This window comes from Sphaerodactylus townsendi, linkage group LG05 (assembly GCF_021028975.2).
Source record: "Sphaerodactylus townsendi isolate TG3544 linkage group LG05, MPM_Stown_v2.3, whole genome shotgun sequence".
In the NCBI taxonomy this organism is placed as follows: domain Eukaryota; kingdom Metazoa; phylum Chordata; class Lepidosauria; order Squamata; family Sphaerodactylidae; genus Sphaerodactylus; species Sphaerodactylus townsendi.
This window is the reverse complement of record NC_059429.1, coordinates 88,286,433-88,308,298: the sequence shown is the minus strand read 5'-3', so window position 1 is coordinate 88,308,298 and position 21,866 is coordinate 88,286,433. Positions and strand designations below refer to the sequence as shown.

Below are 21,866 nucleotides of genomic sequence, written 5' to 3'. Positions count from 1 at the left end.
ATACTTCACAAATCTTGGGATCTTTGTGCGTATAACCTGAGATTTATCATATTATTCTCTCCTTGAGGAGAAAATCTATAGTGGCAGCAGGCTGTAAAATAGAACCAGTTTGGAAATATTATACAGTGGAACCTCGGTTTTCGTTGGTAATCCGTCTGAAAAGAATCGATGAAAACTGAGGCAAACTTTTCTATAGGAATCAATGTAAATCCAATTAATTTGTTCTAGGGAGGCACTCCAAAAAACATACCAAAAACACATTTTTTGGTGAATAAGCATAGTGTTTAATGCTGAAAACAGTAACAAACAATAACACTAGGACCAGCTTCAGAGCCAGTGGACCAATGTTGCACAAGAAAGCTGTCCAAAGAGGTCTGTTTCTGACGCCTCTTTAAGATTTGTCTAAAATGGGGAAAGACATTGCCATTAAACAAGTTGCAGACATGGCCTGTAACAGCTTTGTCTGGGTGATTTTTCTCCACAAACCCCTGCACCTTACTGCAAAGCGATGAAAACTGAAGCAAATCGATGAAAACCGAGATAAATTTTTCACTGAAAAAATCAATGAAAACCGAAACGATGAAAACTGAAGGCAATGAAAACAAAGGTTCCACTGTATTGAAGTTCCTCTATCTATGGGTAAGGAAAGTGTCCATGCAAAGGGCAAACACTGCAACAAATAAAAGCAAGGCCTGGTAGCCTGAATGAAATTGGATTATTTCTAATAGTATAACCAAATCAGCAATTTTAATATATCTGTAAAACTAATCCAAAAGTTATTATTCTAAAAATGAAACCTTCATCTGGTTGTAAATAGAAGAAGAAATTGTAGAAGAAGAAGAAGGAGGAGGAGGAGGAGGAGGAGTTTGGATTTATATCCCCCCTTTCTCTCCTGCAGGAGACTCAAAGGGGCGTTCAATCTCCTTGCCCTTCCCCCCTCACAACAAACACCCTGTGAGGTAGGTGGGGCTGAGAGAGCTCCGAGAAGCTGTGACTAGCCCAAGGTCACCCAGCTGGTGTGTGTGGGAGTATACAGGCTAATCTGAATTCCCCAGATAAGCCTCCACAGCTCAGGCGGCAGAGCTGGGAATCAAACCTGGTTCCTCCAGATTAGATACACGAGCTCTTAACCTCCTACGCCACTGCTACTAGCAAATGAGTTCCAAGTGGAAAACTATGATTTAAATCAAGTCTTACTGACTAGTGATATAAACTGTGATTTAAATCATGATTTAAATCAAATCACCCTGCTTATGCCAGAGGGAAAAGCAAACTGGGAGGCGGGTGGGCAACAGAGGTACGTGATGCCAGGAAGACAGCCTGGTCCCCAGAGTTGGTTTGGCATGCTGGCACAGTGGGGGGATTCCTGGGCATGGAGCCGATGTTAGTCGGCTTCCACCAGACTTTCATGCCAGTAATGACACCAGCACGGCTGGTCCGACTTATGTCACAAAAACAATTGCGTAAGTTGTTGAGGTTTTTTTTTATGGGGTCTTTGGGTTCTTTCCTTCCTGCCTGTGCTGTTTGGATCCTTTTTGGAGGTGGTGTCATTCCTGGCCACTGCAGAGCTCCCCCCACTGTTTAAATGGGAACCATGAAACCTCAGCTTCGTTAATACAAGTTTTCACCAATCTAGTTATAGCAAGATCTGAGAACATTTGTGAATGTAAACCAGACATGAAAGAATTTCAAGATTTGCTCTGAGACACCCCTTTACATAATCTGAAACTTCTGAACTTGAAGATTATTTTGTGTGTGTGGGTATATGTGTGTGTGGGTGTGAATCACTCAGTCAATAATTTATTTACGGTTGATGACCAGTATAAAGAACCAGATATGCATCAATACCACACACACACATATATATATAGAACAGGGGTCCCCAAACTACGGCCCGGGGGCCAAATGTGGCCCCCTAAAGGCATTTATCTGGCCCGCCAGGCATGGTGGCGATGGCTCCATTCACGTGCAGCGGGGGCTCGAGGGAGAGGAGGAATCCGCCCCTCTGGCACAAGGGGCTTGCCTGCCCCACCACCAGCACGAAGGCTCGGGGGAGCGAAGAGGGCGACTCCTTTTCAGTCTGTGGGGAGGGAAGCAAAGCGGGTGTGGATTTCCTGTCCCTGGATGTCCAGGACGGCCCTGAGGCTCGGGGTGGGGGAGTGAGAACAAACGTGCTTTTGAGAGGACAGGTGACTGTTGGGCCCCAGTTGGGGCAGGCTTTCTATCTCGAGGCTGGGGCAACAGATGTCGCGCTTCCCAAAACACACAGTCACCCACGACTGCTTGAGCGAACAGGGCACTGAATCCACCTGGATTCAGCAGCCCAGCAGCACTTCCCGAGAACTGGCAGGGTCTCGCCATCTGCTTCTGCAGGGCTCGCATAGGAGGGTTTCCCGCTGGGTTGTTGTGCTTGCAGTCACTCGTCTGCCTTCAGGCCCCCCACAACCTGTGAATGGGGCCACACACCTCTGCTCAGTGCCCCTGCCAACAAGACCAGCGGAAAGCAAGCAGGGCGATCCCCACCCTCCACCCTGCGGGACCGGCTGGTAGGCGGCGAACGGGTCTCCGTGGCTTTGACTGTTGGGTCGGCTGGAGGGAAAACAGCCCTGGAGATACCCGCGGCCTTCAGGGTCTGCCAGATCGGCTCCCTTGGGCTTCTGGGCTCCTTTCTCCCCAACCAGCCTATGCAACAAGGCAATGCCCACAGCTCGGCTCTTTTTCTGTGACTGGAGTTGCTGCTTTCTAAACATTGCTGATCACAGGCAGGAGACATATTTGTGGATACTACCTCTATGTAAGAGTAGCCAACCTCTAGGGGAGGCCTGGAGATGTCCCAGAATTACAGTGGACCTCCAGGTGACAGAGATCAATTCCTAGAGAAAATGACTACTTTGGACGGTGGGCTCCCCACCCCAAACCCTGCCTTTCTCAGATTGCACCCCCAAATCTCCATGAATTTCCTGACCCAGAGTTGGAAACCTTACATGTGGCAACGCCTGCTCCGCCCTTCCCTCTCGGCTACTCCATGTGTTGCTCTCAGGCTTTCTGTTCCGCCCCACTCCCATTGGCATCAGCCAGGATGGTGAATCGCTCGCTGGCTGCTAGGGAGGAAAGAACCCAGGAAGATACCTGACCCTGGGTTAGATGTAATGCTTCATTGGGAAAGTTCTGCCTTTTTTTTTTTTTTACAGGGGAAGGTATTCCACAACCTCCCCAACAATATTTGGAGCCCACCCTGTACTTGACATACTTTGGTCACTGTTCTAAAAATAGACCATGACAGAAAGGCTGAAAGGTGAAATCAAACATTTTACAATCATTTGTGCATAGGAATTTGTTCATAGTTTTTTTTAGTCCGGCCCTCCAACAGTCTGAGGGACAGTGAACTGGCCCCCTGTTTAAAAATCAGGGACCCCTGATATAGAACCTTCCCCTCCAAAAAATAAAAAAACAAACATAATCCATCTCTGCGATATACAAAGGAGGTGGTTGTGTTCAGTGCCCTAAATTTAAAAGGCAAAAGTTTTCCTTGATGGTGTGCATGTGTGTATGAAACCTTCTGTAGCTCAGATGTTTCACATCAGATTATTTTTTTTAATGCAGAGTACCATGTTGCTTCCCTGTGCCAAATTTCAGATTGCTGGATGAATTGGCTTCCTTGTACGGTATATGGAATAGAATTTTCAGTCATTAGGAAGCTAGAAAGCTAAAAAAATAATTCAATAACGCCTGCATCTGTGCTACAAAAAAAAACCCAACACCCAAATTTTGTTCTTAAGCAATACACTAAGAAATCCCCCAGTAAATAAACTGAATAAGGATGAATCTATTTCCACTGCTAAACTATCAAGCTATGTAATCCTTCAGAACTGATGTGACAAAAGTATAATAAAGCTGTTCACTTCTAAGTACACAATTTATGAGGCACATGGGAAGTATACAAGCATAAAAAGCATTTACAATTGACATTATAAACAAAAAAAGTAATATGAGAGAGATTAAATTTTCTGTACTGACAAAGCAGTTCAGATCCTGCTTTGTGACTTATAACGTTACTCAGTGAAATTGCATTACTGTAGCTCTTTGCTCTTTAGCAAATTAATGCTGAATATAAGCAGATGCTATATGAAAAAATTACTATTAGAAAATTCTTGGCATTGGATTATTCTGGTTAACTTTTATTTTGTTTATAGCCTGGCAAAGTGATAACAAAGTGTTTTTTAATTTGTTTACTGGGTCCAATCCAAACAAAATGACTACAGTATGGGGCGCTTCAGCAATCAGGGGGCATCAGGTAAAGTAATCTCTTCCTCTGTCCTGTGGTGACACAAGCAGCCAGGGCAAGAGGGCAGAGGCCTGTGTTGCTGCAGTGCCTACTACTGGGGTACCTGTTGCTGCTGAGGCCCTACCAAACTTCAGAGATGATTTTTAGTACAAAAAGCAGACTGTTTGCAGAAGTGACAGACGGGAAAGATCTCCTCTGTCAACTCCTTCCAAGAGTTTTTTTGCGCATCTTGACCTCTGCATTTATATACCACTGTGAAGGCAGGGGATCATGAGGGGCAAAACTCATACTTCCCTTATTTCCTAGGGAAACGAAGGGACTCTAATCCTCCTGAGATCTTCCTTTCTTCTGAACTTCACTGGGTGTGTGTGTGTATAAAAAAACCTTCTGGGGGCTGTCTTCAATTGTTCCACCCTGTACTTTTAAAAAATAAATGTATATGTGAACCAGTTTAGGGAACAGAGGTGATTCCCCGTTTTACCTCAGATAACCATGCAAGAAGCTTTTTCCAAAGTTTAAGAAATAAATAGTAGATTTTTATTAAATATCTCAGGAAATAGGATAGGAGGTAATATTGGTTATAAGGAAAGAAGCAGTTTTATATTCAGTTATGAAGTTGTGTTTCAAAGTTCAGCACAGATGGTGTTTGGCTGATTGTTAAGATTTCACTTGGTCACAGAGTTCTTAATGCTTTAAAATATGATAGACTTTCAAGATCTTTCACAGATTTAATCCAAGCTAGGATTCAGAAATGCATGTGTTGACCCTGGTGCCTGCAAACTATACACAAAGTAGTATTCTCCTAACTCACTTTCCCTTCAAACTTCCCAAACTTCAGGATCACTTCACAATATTAGAAGTACTCTCCCACATACAGTGTAAATTCCCCTTTGGACTAGAGAATGCACTTTTTTTTGACACAAACTCTTCCACTATCTATTCCCTCTGTTCTACCCACTCTGTCCAGAAGACAAACTAGCTCTGCTCTTAGAACCTGGGCCAGGAATTATCTCTCGAAGTAAATTCCCCTTCTTGGCTAGAGTAGGGTCACTTCTTTCCTCATATCCTCTTCCTGCCAACACTGCAGACATTGAACATGTTTGTTCTCTCTGGACCTCAGAGCTGAACTCCTTCTAATCCTGTCAGAAACTCTGATGCCTTCTAAAACTCTACCAACTCCCAGCTGTTACTCACACACAGGCGCTGTGAGGGATTAACATTTTAGTCAGGCTTTTCTGCCTGTGCTCCTTAGGTCTGTCACAACCACATTTGTAATTAAAAATAAAATAAAACCATTGAGATTGTTAGATTATTTATAGTGCAAAACTAAGCACACTTTGCCCAGACCAACCCCATCAAATAGGCTTGAATAGAATTCTGAGTAGACCTGCTTAGGTTTGCTCTCTTGGACACTGCAACGTTTGCTTCTCTGTCAGTTCTTAAACTTATTTCTCACTTAATATTAGCTTCATGTGTTTCAGATTTCAGGCCATGTTACTACCAGCTAATTATGGAGTTACAGTCTATGACTCCATATGATAAAATAAGCAGTGTCAAATATACTGTTTTAAAGGGCAAACTGACCAAAAAAAAGTACAGAAGGAAAAATGGGGGGGGGGGAAATTAACATAAAATACACTGCATGTTTTAAAATATCCATGTTTCCTGATGCCTTCAAAACTAGAATAGTTTAGCTCAAAATTAACCTAAGTGCCAAGAAACGTACAATTTAAATGAGCATTCTAACCAACCCACACCATCCTGACACAAGAGAATCAGAACGCCAAAATACAGTGATTAGAAAAACCTTTCATCCCTGGCATATTCACAGTTCAGTGGCTTTGTCAGGCCTAAGTTTCACTTCCCCCCAATCTCCTGTAAGTTCAGCCTTACAGGCTTACTCCCTGCTGTCAGTCAAGGCTCTATTAAAATAAACAACCACCTGATAATAAGACATGGCAGATTGTCTTCCTAGAGCCAATTTAAACCCTAAAGGAGCAACTCTGAACCCTAAAGTACTGGGAGGCTGCACATGGATTTTTTAAAAATCACCCACAATGCAAACTAATGACTGGAAGAAATGTGATCCTGTAAAACATATGGATTTTAAAACAGTATTCCAAGACTGCAGAGGCAAGATCCACTGAAAATACAGCTCTCAACTACAACATTACCGGAAATAGTTTATACTTGCATGAAAATATAGGCAATGAACAAGCCAATTGGCCATGCTGGCAGGGGCTGATGGGATTTGTAGTTCATGAACATCTGAAGAGCCGCAGGTTGCAGACCCCTGCTCTAGTCTAAGACCACTGATCTCAAAAGTTTAAATAGGGTAATTCTGCATAAGATATCAGTGTAAGTCCTTTGCTAGTACTAAGTACTTTATACACCACATCAATCCAGTTCATTAGGTAGTGTTTCCCAATCACTGACAGATATTGCAAACTTATATCCATAATATGCCTACGTGTATGAAAACTAACATTTTGGTCAGCACTCTAATCCAGTTCCTACAAAACTCATATATAAAGAGACAAAAGTATCTTGAAATTGCAGCACTATTTGTTGTAAATTTCTCCAATGGAAGAATGTGTTATGCTACACCAGAGAAATCCTGCATATCCTCCACAACTGCAAAACTTTTAGTATCCTCCCACTTCTACACTGGTATTTACCACTAGGAAACAGCTGTCAGGAACAACACATAATAAGAATGTGTAAGCCAATGTAGATCTTCCTGCTTTCCTGGCAATGCACAGTGTTATACTTTTGAAGCTGAGTGGAAATATCTTTTGTCATATGTCCCAGATCTTTCTCCCCTCCTTCCCACATACGGAGCTAGTCACCCGAATAGCTCAGCTCATTTTTGGAAAACAGCATCAAAAGCAGAGACAGACATTCATCTTAAATAAAGATATTCCCAGAATGCATCTTCCAGATTTTGTGATGATTAGGAAATATTTCTACAAAGCACTTGGAAGATGACAGGCTCTACAGTGGTTTAGTATTTTTAACAAGTGAACATAATGAACTATACACCACAATTATCCACCCGTTCTTCAGATGCCTATTTATGCTGAGTGTACGCCTCCCCTTCCATGACAGCTTCTCTGCACTTCATTTCATCTATTTATTCTCAAAACATCACTGTAGAGGTGTAGAATTACACTTCCTTCTTTTCCAAGGAATAGAATATGGAATAGAGATGAAGCCAGATTTTGACTGGCCAAAGAACAAATGTGACAATTATTTGAATTCCGCACAATGTGTACACACCACAGAAATACTCCCCTCCCTCCTGTTTGGTTAAAACCTGCTAGTTCCTCCACTATACATTTAAAACTGCCATTATACATGCTGAATATCTCAGAAAGCATTCTACTCTGTAATAACTCAGCAATGCTAACATTCTCTTCAAAAATAGTTGTAAATGAAGCCGCTTGTTAGTCAATGCTATTTTGTTTGGATGCTAGAAGATAGAGGGAAAATTATGTGCTACAAGTGTGCTATGCTTTTTGTTCTTGCTTCTACACATAGGAAAAGGCTAAGCACTGTCATACACTGAGTTCAGGAATACAAGGCAGACATGACTAATATCATGCAGAAAGACAGTGTGGCACCGAAGTTAAGAGCGGTGGACTAGAACCTGGGAGACCCAGTTGTGAAACTTCACTCCTGCCGTGGAAGCTTGCACGGTGACCTTGGGTCAGTCACACTGTCTCAGCCTAACCTATTTCACAGAATTGTTGTGAGGATGAAATGAAGGCAAGAAGAACAATGTAAGCCACTTTAGGTCCGTTTGGGAGAAATGCAGGGTACAGCTGAATTAAATCAATTATAAATAAATGTGTGAATGATGCCATCCTACTTTTGGCACTTTGCTCTATCATGAAGGAGTGGTCTTGTGTATGGGAGAGTAATAGAAGCAAGGTTATTCAACGTGTTAAGGGCTGAACAAAAAGGGCTTTCAAAATATACTTTTAAAGCATTTTAATAGTCCCTTTCAAGGCTACCTTTGCAACAATATCTGCAAACTGGATAAAGATTAGAATTTCAAATCACAATTGTTTCCACATTTTGAGCACTTCTGCAGTCTTCCTTGGTCCACGTGCTCTTTTGGTGTCCTGTGTCAACCTGCTGTTATTTAGAACCAGTGTCTTTTGACTGAGTTTTATTTTAAAAAATATGCTGCACCACCAAGACTTGTTCTGTGTTTGGTACTTCCGGATATTACCACAATGGACAGTGCAAATAGCAGCAATTTATATAAAAGGGGCTCTATCAAGCAGGGGTGTATCTACAGAAAATTGCATTCTGAGCAAGCTCTTAAACTGGGCCCCTCAACCTGTTGTGATTTGGATATTATGCCTCTGTTGATACATCCAAGATTGCATTAGTTTGCCACTGCTTGCCACTGCATAGGCTGAGGTGAGGTAAGTTAAGTTCAGATAAAATGACTGGCTTGTGGTCATTTAACAAGTTTCATGTCAGAGTCTAGCTTTGAATCTAGGTCTCCCAAATTGTAGTTTGAGATGCTAACTATTGTACCACAATTAAACTTCTATTCCACAATTAAACTTCTATTAAACTGACCTCCCAAATTTTGTACTTCAGACAGGAGGTTGAGCAATAATCCAAATATGCCCTTATCAGAGAAATGGTGGATGCTAAAACACATCTCCTTATCAAGATCGCTGTGTTACATTAATCTGGAGTACTTGGCCAGATTAACAAATCAAGTTGATAATGAGCCTCTGAATGCTTTGAGATCTTTGTTATAAAAATCCTGAATGATCTATCTAATCCCAGCAAAACCATGTCTTCAAACAACACGGAACACAGATAATGCTGGAGCTTCATCCCTCGGTGTGATCTGGCGCTCAAGTGGCTCCCACACTGCACTACTTCGCTGTGAGGAACTATTTGGAACCAACTAACATGGGGGATGAGAGTTGTTAAATTTCCAGTCTATTTTCAGAGACACTGAAATTTTAGATTAATTTCTGCAAATGCGTTCAAAGCAGTTCATCTTTTCCCCATTTTGCCATACCTCCAGTTCTGCTGATAAACCATTTCCTAGGTTGTTTTATTTTTGTTCACATTGCAAGTAATACTTAGCTGCTACCCATTTTTATATCCAACAACATATTGGATGTTTTGAAATTAATGCCTGAGGTTCTTGTTAAGAATATTTATAAGCCTTTGCTACAGCAGATCAATCAAATGTTGATTGGAGTAATAAAGGGGCTGTTCACCCATCAGCCTCTTCTAATTCTTACTTATTTTTCCTGGATGCTCTCATATGACATGATGAACAGCATCTTTGTATCTTGAAGACACAAGCCTAAACCTTCTGGCACTGATTATAGGCAGGCATTATAGAAGAAATTAGCACATACTTGATAGAAAATAGAACATGTGGCTTCCAGAAAAAGAAAATCTGAAAATTCAGTTAAGTAACCATTTGCACAGACAGAGAATATCAATTGTTTCTTAATTGAGTCATTTCCCCCATGACAATTTTGATAGATTCACCTTCAAAGCATATTTTAATTTAATGTGGCTTTTGAAGAATTTGGAGTGCTTGTCTAAGTGAATGATGCACTCTCCTATAAACCTATTACTGGATGAGCCCTAACACAAACTATTGCTATCTGCTGAAGTAATTTGCAAAGTATACCAAATATTCATAAGGAATGTAACCCTTTTAAAAGGAATAAAAATCTTTTAAATATTATAGTACCCATTTTTAAAAGGTCAGTCAGAGGGCAATAAAACAAATTGCTTCTAGACAGGCTCTTTGATCCAACAGAGTAAAAGCAGAGTTCTTTTCAAAAAGCTACACTTTTGCTAAACTGCTTCTGGCATGGAGAGGTGAATTCACATTTGCCGTACTCTTTCTCCTGAGAACAAGCAATCAGTGGACTTGTGTTTTTTAAAACAGGGCCTGTGTGCATGTAGACTGGTTTCTGGACTGGAAAGAGGAATTACACAAAGATCACCTATATGAATGCAAGGTTCCCTATTCAGCTAGGGATGCACATGTGAAAGTCTGCTTCCATACACAGTGTGTTCCTAGCTAGACTAAAGTGTTAGGTTTTCAATTCCTGCTCAATAAAGATTTAAGACGATGTACCCTGAAACAATGAAGAGACTAAAAAAGAACATAAAAGGCTTTTGGCAAAAACATTCCCTGGCAGGAAAGCTCAGGATTGAAAGACATGTGGGCTTCTGCACCATCCTCCCAACCTTACAAACATTCACAACTTGGGCCGCTTCCGCACGGCCCATTTATGACGGCCTGGGGGCGCCAAAAAAGGCGCCCCCAGGCCGCCGTTCGCACAGGCGCCGCTGCTGCAACGCAGCAGCAGCGACCTGACTCTTCTTCCCTCCCCCCAGGGAGGCGTCAAGCCGCCCTAAACAACAACCCTTTAAAGGGTTGTTGTTGGGGAGGGAGCGTCTTCCCTGCCCGGTCGCCCGGTCGCGAGACGGCGGAAGCGCATATCATCTCCGATCTCCGCCCCACTCCACGCGGTGTCCTCACAAATGAAGTCGCCTGCGAGGCGTCGCCAGCCCGCCCACACTGTCACTCCAGAGCCTCCAGGGGTCGGAGGGCAGCGTGGCGAGGGCTCGGCGGCCCGCATGGCGTCGGCAGCAGGAAACCCGGTGAGTGGCGAGGCGGGCTCCGTGCGGAGCCGCCTGCCGCCTGCCGGCCTCCTCTTAAGCCTGCTTTGCGCTTAAACGCTTAGCCGTCGCGGAAACGAACTCCCGCCCTCCGGCAAGAACTCCTGCCGGCATTAAGAAGGCGCCTCTCAACCGTGCAGAAACGGCCTTGCACACAAAAGGACATTTCTACTTGCAATAGTTGTACTTTTATTTCTGCCTGCATACCACTATTTTAAGACACAAAAATCCTGCAGATTTTTCAAGGAGGGGAGACTCACATTGATTATGTAGGTGGATCAGTCTCATTACTCACTGCAACCATCATCTGCTCCTCACAGCATGTTACCTGAACTGTGGGTGAGGCACACAGATTTCAAGCTCCACCATGAACAAATTTAACTGTAAGCACATTAAAAACCAGAGCTTACCGTAAAATAGAACTGCTCTGTTTCCTGCTGATTGGCCCGTCTCTTGGCAATGCTGGGCTTGCTCATAAAGGTTTCAGAGACTGTTGATTTTACTGACTCCATGGAGTTGCTATACTGGAAGCAGTCTGAGACATCAAAATCCTCAATGGTGACTATATCCTGAATTGTCTGCAGCGTTGCTTCCATTGTTTTCTTCACCTGAGAGAAAAAAACAAAAATAAAAGAGAACGTTCACAATGGTCTCTACCTGTGGCACACCTTCTCAAGAAGGGATTCGCGGGGAAGCGGCAGTTCTCCAAAGCTCCACACTGACTCCCCCATCTCTTTCCGCAACCAGGGGAGATTTGGGTCCCGTCAATACATATTTGGGAGTCAGTAGTAGGAGGCTGAAGGATTATAAAATTGAAGGTATCTTGAATACGGGTGAATGGGAGATGTAAAATGAATCAGCTCTACCAAACACAATGTGCACTCATTAAAATTACTTTATACTTTTCAGCTATTGCTGCCTCATTCTTACTTTTCTACCACCATTGTGGCCATAGATACACAGGCATAGTGAGGAGCGGCCTAGGGGGTTCAACCCCTGGGCACAACTTGATGGGATCACGTGAGGTAGCTATGCCCCTGCATGGATAGTTGTTCAGCTAAGCCTTCCCATTTTGGAGAGGGCTACTTCAGACATCTGTTAACTTAGGCTTGGGTAAGTTGTGACAAATTCTGGCTGGGCAGTTCCAGAACTTAGTGCTGGGTATTTATGTTATGAGGTTCAAAGTCATGGCTTTTAGAATCTCATTGAAGCCACTGAAAGAGGTCCTCTGGAGTTACAGAGCTAAATGCAATCAGCATGTGTATGATACACATCTCTCTCCCCTTCCCATCAGGATTAAAGGAGACATGAAACATATTCCTCAAAGCAGAACAGAATGAATGAGAGCCAATGAAATTAAATGCAGATAAGGCTGAGGTGCTGCAAGTTAAGTGGTAATGCTGATTAAGGAGAGGGTATGCAGTGCACATACCCCATAAAGGAATAGGTTTACAACCTGGGAGTGCTGTTAACTCTGGAGCTGCAGATGGAAGTGAAGTCTTCTTTGTGATGTGAAGCACTTTTAAAACCAGCCTTGGCCAATTTGCCAGTGGAAGCCCTTCCTTGAGAAGTAAGGTCTGACCACAGTAATCAACATACTAGTCACCTATTGGTTACATTACTGTAATGTGCTTTACTACCTTTTAAAATGGTTTGGAAACTTCCAGTACTTCAAAACTACCAGTAAGGTTGCTGCCATGAGGTGATAAACAGGCAATATATTTCTCCAGTGCTCAGAAGCTTCACTGGCTGATTGTTCTTTTCTGGGGCCAGTTAAAGGTGTTGATTTTAACTTCTGAAGAAGCCTCTGACCAGCGTACATTTACAACAGAGACCAATGTATATCACACTGGGCTCTACTTCATGTCCCCTATTCTACTATCATTCCACAGATGAAGGTGGTTGCAAAGGATGGGCCTTTTCAATAGCTGTGCCTCATTTGTGAATTTGTTCTATTCCTGAACCTGGTACATCTTTTTTGTTTTATCAGACATTTTGAACTGGTTGTTTTCATATTGCTAATCGTTTAACTTTAAATTATAATCACCTCTTCATACACAGAAAGTAGTTTAGGATTTTTTTCTTTCCTACAGAATGGCATCACATTTCTGAGGCACAGCTATTGAAAAGGCCCATCCTTTCCAACCACCTTCATCTCTGGAATGGTAGTAGAATAGGGGACTTGAAGTAGAGCCCAGTATGATATACATTGGTCTCTGTTGTAAATGTACACTGGTCAGAGGCTGCTTCAGAACTTCAGTCTCAGAAAAGAATAATCAGCCAGTGAAGCTTCTGAGCACTGGAGAAATATGTTGCCTGTTTATCATCTCACGGCAGCAACCGTACTGGTAGTTTTGAAGTAATGGAAGTTACCTGTTGGCTTTCATTCCAAATACAAATACATTCCAAATACAAATATTGCACATTAACCAGAGCATTTCTAGAGAACATAGTTGTACTGTAACTTTTAGAACCTGTGACAAACACAAAACTCCATTATGTTATGTAGAAAGAATGTAGCTTCAAATAGCTTTAAAGCATAAAGTAAAGGAAATTCTAAACAACAACAACAACAATAATAATAATAATATGTATAGGATGACTTCATCTAAAGATCGTGTATGAATGCAGCCAGTAAAGAGGAATTCACAAGAAGAAAAAGATAATATTTGGTTTGCCTTGGAAGTTTCTGTATCAGATGAAGTACATAGATTATTACCTTCACTCTTCATTCCCCCTTTCTTTCCCAGTTCACTGGAGGCTATGGCAAACAGGATTATAGGGAAGGCACAGGCACGCACACACACACATAAACAGATCAGTGATAAAGAGGAGATAAATGATTTTTGAAATTGCAGTGAGACCTAGAATTATGTTAGCTCACCTCTTCATTTTCAATCTTCAGTGTGGATAATCTAGATTGCAGCTGCTGGCATCTCTGTACCAACTCACTCTGCACTGGCTGCTGGGCACACAGCTGGGACACCTGGCAAAGAAATGGTACTTTTGAAAAGCGATTTCAGACACTTGCCCCTAGTTCCTTAGTTGTGAATTAAAAACCATATGCCATGATGTATGAGAGGTCTGACCTTTTAGCTGAACCACAGAACAGAAGATTTTTTGCTTTGCTAGGGCTGACATTCAAGTGTGTGTGAGTGGATACAAAGCAGCACAGTCACAAATAACAACAACTAGGAAATCTATACTAATGCCTGCTCTAGAATAAAGTGAATGGACTGAGTCTGGCTTGGACTAATCATCATTCTCTCTACGTAGGGTATAGGACTAGTGAACACATTTTTAGCATCCTACTCGTCAAGGGTACAACATATTACCCCCATGTTATAATGGAGAAGGATGAAAACTTGCCCTGCATAGCTTGTTAAACCAAGACTTAGGTGGTTCCAGCATTCTGCTAGCAGAAGATGTTGATGGTCATGAATCTTGCCTCTCCCTTCAATAGTCTCTTCCAACACTGGGAGTTGTCAGACTCGCACAAACCTGGGGGCTGCAATGAGAAGGGGGAAGGAGTAGAATCACATGCAAATGATGATGCAATTGATATATGTCTACTATAGCATAGTATCTCAGTCATGAGGTACTAATTGTAAGTGTGGAGCAAGTATTATATTATCTTATAATATTTGCTCCAAATTTACAATTAGTATCTCATGACTGAGATCTAATCATCTTGCTATAAAATAGACCATAATATCCTCTTCCTTCAAGAATTTAATATCTCACTAGGATACTCAGAAATAAATCATCTTATTAGAAGATTCTAATTTTAATGTAGATACTTGGGTGCCGTTTGAGAGATGTTTTTTTGCCAAATGAAATTTATCTCAGTCATAAAGATTATAATAAACATTATTTCTAGTCCCAATGTTTCAGTTTTGACCACTGAGGTAGACCATTTGGCTGAAATGCATTTGGTTAGCCAGGGTCAAAAACTGTTCAGCTGCACCTGCTAGTGTTATACATGTGTAAGTGAATGTTGTATCTTGAATTTCAGACACTAATTTCCACACAAGAACTTCAAGTTTTCATTTCTACCTAAACCAATTCCTGAGTAAACACAAAGCTGTTTCACAACAGAAGTTTTAGAGCTGACACTACCAAAAAGGGGGAGAAATACAATATTCTACAGGTCCATGGACATTCTTCCATTTGCTTCAACATATTCTTTGGGATCTGCCATAGGAACTGTTAAACTGTCTAGGATTTGGGGGACTGGGAAAAGTCCCCCTAAACTTCAAGGGGTATAATTAGAATAGTTTAATTAGAATAGTTCACAGATTCCTAACAACAGAGAAGAAAGCAACAACTTAGATGGCAGATGCAGAGCCAATCCCCTAAACAACATATTGGGCTGATGCAAGTAACGCAGGGAGGCAGGGACAGGGGGGTTGTGTGTGAGCCCATGACCTCATGTCCCAGCTCTGAGCAGTGAAACCACAGCCACTCCAGACACTTGGCAGGCAAGGTGGGGGTTCTTTTAACTTGTGAGGCTGAGAGTTCTCCCGTTCTGAAAGACCCAGCTTTCCCACCTCCAGTTCTCCTTTGGAAGGTATACTCACAAGCAAACACATATGAAACAAGACAGAGAGACCATCCGTTCTGCATGGGAACCACTGGCACTAACAACATAAACTCTAATATACCACCACTGAGTGCATAAGCACAGAGAACTTCACCCGCGATAGGAGACTGGCCAAGCGTCTGCAGCACCCAAATGCTCACCAGACTTTTAGATACAATAGGATGAAGGAAACATGCAATAAGTAGGAGATAATACGCAATAAAATACCATGCTTCTGCTTTATGACGTGCCATTCAGCAAACACAATTTCTGAGACATTTTGTTATAGAGGAAGAACTCACAGGAGAAAATTTCAAAAAGAAAAATGATGAATTCACCATTCTAAACTAGCATTGTAACATCAATGTTACAATGCCAGTTTTAGGGGTGAAAGCTATATATTCTCTCTTCAAAGCTCAAAATGCTGTTGCTCACATGAAATATCAACTCAGATTACCAAAAAAAAGACATCAGGATTTTGGTGGAATGCCAGCCTGTATAAGGGATAACTTAAAAATTCTAAAATAGGGTTTTATCTAAGTTCTGGATTGGGATGATGCAAGTAAGGCATAATCCCCAACACAAGGAAAGAACAAGGGCACACCTCTCAATACCCAAATTTGGATTTAACTTTCAAATTGGATGCATGTACATCTAGAGTAGACTGCATGGTAGCTTCCTAGATTTTTGTAGCAAACTGACCTAGCAATCCGTACTTAACTATACCAGATTCAGTCATTGGAGTATATTCAGACACTCTGCTCAGCAATGTCTGAAGGTCTCTTCCAGTCTCAGGATCCTTCCTCCAATTTAAGTGGTGGTTTCACTGAGCCATTTAAGTTGAAAGATGATGGATGGTATCTCTGTGTGGTTATTGCAAGTTTGGAAAGACACACTAGACTTGAAGGGAGGCAGGTCAATTTTAGTCATAAAGCAGTGGCCCATCCTTGTATCATCTGATTTATTCCTGAACATACTATCCAATTTTGAATTCGCTCATAGGCTAGATTCGCAGACACTTTTTCAGTAGGCAGCAAATCACAATCTCACCACAGAGAGAACACATTCACATGATCACCAAAAATGGTTATGCAAATCCTACAGGGCCCACAGCAACAGGCTTTTTTAAACCCACATCCATGAGAACAAAGCTGGAAAAACCAACAAATAACAAGAGCCCTGGTCAATATGTGAGTCACAAAGTAGTACACAATGAAATTCTGAGCATTCCTCAGATGGCAATTCTACAGTCAGATGGAATATACCAGGGGTCCCCAAACTACGGCCCGGGGGCCAAATGTGACCCCCTGAAGGCGTTTTGTCATTGCCGAGTGGCATGGCGGCGATGGCCTCCATTCATATGCAGAGTAGGGGAGCTCCGAGAGGAGGAACACGACCCCAGCGACTGATGATTGCATTTACCGCATGATGGCACCCCCAAATCTCCATGAATTTCCTGGCCAGAGTTGGAAACCTTACATGTAGCAATGCTTGTAAAGCCCTCATATGGCTGCTCCATGTGTTTGTCTCCGGGCTGCCGTTCAGCGCCACTGCATTTGCATCAGCCCGGGCTGGTGAATGATAGGCTGCGCTGGCTGCTAGGGAGAAAAGAACCTAGGAAAGATACCTGATCCTGGAGGTTAGATGGAATCATTTCATTGGGAAAGTTCTGCTTTTTTTTTTACAGGGGAAGGTATTCCACAGCCTCCCCAACAATATTTGGAGCCCACCCTGTACTTGACATACTTTGGTCACTCTTCTAAAAATAGACCATGACAGAAAGGCTGAAAGGTGAAATCAAACATTTTACAATCATTTGTGCACAGGAATTTGTTCATAGTTTTTTTTAGTCTGGCCGTCCAACAGTCTGAGGGACAGTGTACTGGCCCCCTGTTTAAAAAGTTTGGGGACCCCTGGAATATACATATGACCTAAAATGAGCTATTTCAATTTCTTTTTTATCAAGATGTCAGAATAAATTATATTTATACAAGATACAAAAGATAAGGAATGCTTTATATAAATAATTTGAATAAAGATTGTATAAATTGATACTAGAGATCTAGAGATCTCTAAAGATTTTTTCCACCCATCTCTATGCAATCTTCACACGAAGACAACCCACTCACTAATATATTGCTGAAATTGAACTTAGAACCTTCTTTGGTATTAGTGGTTCAGCCCGAAGGTCAGGAAAATATTCACTGGATTCTAATTATGATTAGAATAGAGATTACTGCGCATGCACAGTCACAAGAATAAACTTACCATATCACCCATGTGAGGTTGAAACTCAAACTTCATAGGTGGGCAGAAGACATTGTTGCACATCTCCATGAGGCGCTGCTTGTCACTGTTAGCATCCAAGTTCTCCACAGCATTCTCAATGGCATCTAGGCCTTCATGCTTTGACTGTTCTAGGTTCAGCTCTGCTGACAGGAATGTCCTGAGAGCCCTACCAAGGCTGGCATGGTAACCCAGGTCACAGCACTGCTGGAAAACAAGCAATGGAAGACAACCTGAAGTCTTGGCAGAAAACAGAAATTAAAAAGGCACTACACACATACTGGATACCACTGTTTTCACTAATAGGCTTGGCCTCACGTGGCTCAAAAATCCAACAAGCTAGAAAGATGGAATGTATTTCAATACCGAAAGTATGCCTACCCTGCAAATTAAGTGTATATACAATAATTATTTTCCACAAAGTTTAAAAAAATCATACAACCAAACTGAGATATTGCACACACCTGATGTCATCCATTAGGAAGTTTTGAGATGACTATGTGGCTTTAGTAGTGGTCCGAAAAGGAGAAAGTACTGAAACCTCTGGTCCAGTTATAGATAACAGAGTCTTCCATGTAATATTGATCTATTCATGCAGTCATATAAAACTGGTTTGACGTTTAGCTTATCATGGGTTATGTGAATTGGACTTAGTAACTGCATTTTAAATAACTAGCTATAAACCTCTCAAGCAAGCTAAACAGCTTCCACCACTTGAGAAAAGGATAGAGCAAATATTTGAGCAAATTACTTTGATAAGAGGGAAAGAGACAGAGATAGTGAAGGAAAACTTTAAGTAGGAAAACCAGTCAAACCTTTGCTGAAATTACAGACATTAGTATATCAGAACTGACAGCAAATCTGAGCTGAGGCTTCACATAAAGAAGATGGTACCAGCTTCTTTGTTTCAAGACATCAATTGGTCAAAAATAAAGGAACTATTCTTTATCCAAGAAATGAAAGCTAAATTAAATAAGCTAGGAAATTATCCAAAAGGAGGAAGTGCCCATCTGCTTGATGACTGTCTTGCTCAACAACCTGAAGTCAATGGAAACTCCTGCTTCTGCATTATCATTAGAGATATTACAGTGGCAAGACAAAAACAGAAGAGGGGAAAGAGAAAGAGGGAAGAATTAAAAGAGGGACAAAAAAAGGCATGAACTCAATCTCCTTCCACACTTCTACAAATATCTTGTCATTGCTTGCTACAACATGCCAACAAACTGTAGCAGGTGTGGAGCTCTTGTAAAGCAAGAATGATTGTTGGCTTTACTGGAAAAAATGAAAGGGAATTGAATCCAATCAACAAACACAACAGCCAAGCCCAAAAACAAAAGCCACTTGATTGAGAATTTGCACGCGTGGGTGGTATTCCCTTTGGTAAAAAGCCATTCAAACAGTTGCCACCTTGCATACCCATTAACATTATGTGTTTAGGGCCATGCAACCAGCTCCATTGAAAACTGCCACCAAATTATTAGGCGGATCAACTTGAAATTTATGAAAAATTACTACTCATCAAGGAAAATCAACTACAAAGTCTCAGGGATGAATCTCTCTTGGGTATAGTTGCCCATTTGACACATGTTCCAAATAGTTAGATTTCCCTTCATAAAGCATGCTGAAAATATATTTGTTTGCATATGTGCACATGCGTGCAAAGACGAATCTCTATTCACAGCATCAAAGAGTGAAATAATATAATTTATATTTTATAAACTACCTTCATAAACTACCAGGCTAATTTGTTTAAGACAGCAATGCTTTACAACTTCATACCAAGTTTTGGCAGCAAAGATTTTTTGGCATCCCCTTCCCCATTCCTAACATTTTAGAATGTCCAGAATACTATATTTATTAAGTGTGTCAGTCTTGCCAGTCTTTTCTGGGTTATATAAATGTTTGATGGAAATGTTCCCCAAGGAAATCAATTTTTTATAAGAATTTAATGATAGCTCTTCCAAATTCACTTCTCAGCATGACAGATGATTAACTCTTTGCCAGCTAGGAGACTTTAAAAGCAAACATGGAAAACATAAACTAAGAAAGTAATCTTCATTTTAAAATTCAGTGCTGAAAATTGGTCAGTTGCTGGATATTTTTAAAAATGCTTGCAAAGAAGCAGAAAGAGATCAAGGGCGTATATATGTAATAGAGGAAGACCTTGTGCACGGCTACTATCAAGTAGTTTGAGGAAAATGAATTTTACTGTGAATTGGTAGCTCATAAGTACTGTTGAACCAAACACTACTTTCCTGGTTTTCTTATCTTTTTTTCCAGCAGAGTACCAATATTTCTTATGTTATACTTATCACATGTGAGAATTACAAATTAAAGTTCAACTTGTCCAATAGTCTTCTGGGGATATCATCCATGAAATCTAGAATGAATGAATGAACAATACAACAGATGGTTTCTTTAAAGTCTCTACTGCAATTGCTTGCATGGCTGAAGATATAAGCTGCTCTTCATTTTCAATTTTCAGATTTAAAAGTGGGTTGCCACTTCAATATGTGGTAAATATTTGAAAACCTCTGCTTAACTATTTTTTCTATTGTCACTCTAGATTCAGAAACACCCTGGGAATTCACCAAAGATTGTTGTTTAGAAAACTGACTAGTGTAATATTTTCCACACAGACAAGATTTGCTCCTTTCCCCTTTCCTAAGGTTACATGCACAGTTTAAAAGTAGGTGGAAAGATCCCATCACACACTGAAGCAAATTTTTTGTATCTTAGGTTTGTTTAGAAAGACAGTCCAAGATTAGGTACACTTCAGCAATTCCCTGCTATAGTTTTTAACTACCTATATCAAAATTTCCAATATCAATCAATATCAACTTTACGAACTATTGGGCAAAGCTCCCTCCAATCACACTCTTTACTAAGCTAGCCCAACTTATTTATTCTTTAGTACATGGATTCACACACAAAACTGATATGTTTAAAAAAATCTGGCAAATTCAAAGGCATCAGGGAAAATTTCAAGTGAATGACTGCATTAGTGACTTTAACTGTTCCAGTATGCAATGCTAATAGCCTATATGTTGTCTTTTGCTTGCATTTTTATACATTTTTAATTCTTAGAGAATGAATTCAGTAGTTACACGAAGTGGTTAAGTCAAGGGACTAATTTTGCACAAAATTTGATCACTGCTTTAGTACTGTCATCATCGCCTTAGTATAAGCTGACCATCCGTCCCGCTTTTGGCGGGACATTCACGCCTTGGGAGAACTTGTCCCGCGTCCTGCGGGTTTTCCCCAATGTCCCGGGTTTTGGAAGGCTGCTGCACTGCCTTCTGGGGCGCAAGGCAGTGCGGCAGCCTCCCGGGTGGCCGCAGGAGTGCACAGCCTTCTGAAGAGCTGCCCGTTCCACCCTGTGACAGAGGCGGGGAAGCGGCAGCCCAGAAACGATGGATCAGCTTTCCTGGCGGCCTCGCAGCGAGAATATTATTTAATGTCTATGTGGCGCGCGCTGAGAGTCTGCCCACCCGTCCCGGTTGACGAAGGTGACCATCTGGTCACCTTACCTTAGTATCACTGTAACACAGTTTCAGTTTTCCCAAACATCAACCTTCATCTCTGCAGTTAAGTGGAACCCTTGTGTTACCAAAAGTATTCTTTCTATTCAGCAGTAAAGTGAGCATCCTTGATTGATGGATACATCCTAGTGGATTTGGAGGCTGGGCTAATCTTCCAGTTTACTGTTTCCATGGCTAGAGGGAATATCAGATTACTAAAGCATTTTAAGACTCACCCACCCCCACAAAGTTCCAACTTAAAAATAAGACTGAACAACTTCTTAACGTACTTACAGGACCTTCACCTATCTTTATTCCCTAGAAAAAAGGACAGTAGAAAAACCAGACTATTGCATACTAATAGCACCTGAGCATTCTGGTCCAAACAAATCATTATTTTGTTATCTGTCAACTGAAGCCTATTTATACCTGCCTTTAAAAAAGGTTGGGGCAAGGAAGTCCTCCCTTCCTTAGAATAGAAGGAATGTCATAGGAAATTTAATGT

General features: G+C 41.4%; 1 protein-coding gene across 5 annotated transcripts in view; it reads right to left on the bottom strand.

Moving 5' to 3' along the window:
* SRGAP2 (SLIT-ROBO Rho GTPase activating protein 2) overlaps window positions 1–21,866 on the bottom strand; it is a 259,927-nt gene that overhangs the window by 67,461 nt on the left and 170,600 nt on the right. For 3 of the 5 annotated variants that reach the window (XM_048496312.1, XM_048496314.1, XM_048496313.1), the window contains exons 8-10: window positions 17,823–18,047; window positions 13,857–13,958; window positions 11,383–11,580 (exon numbers count right to left, since the gene is read on the bottom strand). In XM_048496312.1, coding sequence (XP_048352269.1) covers window positions 11,383–11,580; window positions 13,857–13,958; window positions 17,823–18,047 — 525 coding nt within the window. The remainder of the gene's footprint in view (window positions 1–11,382; window positions 11,581–13,856; window positions 13,959–17,822; window positions 18,048–21,866) is intronic. The other 2 variants (XM_048496315.1, XM_048496316.1) reach the window with 1 other exon arrangement.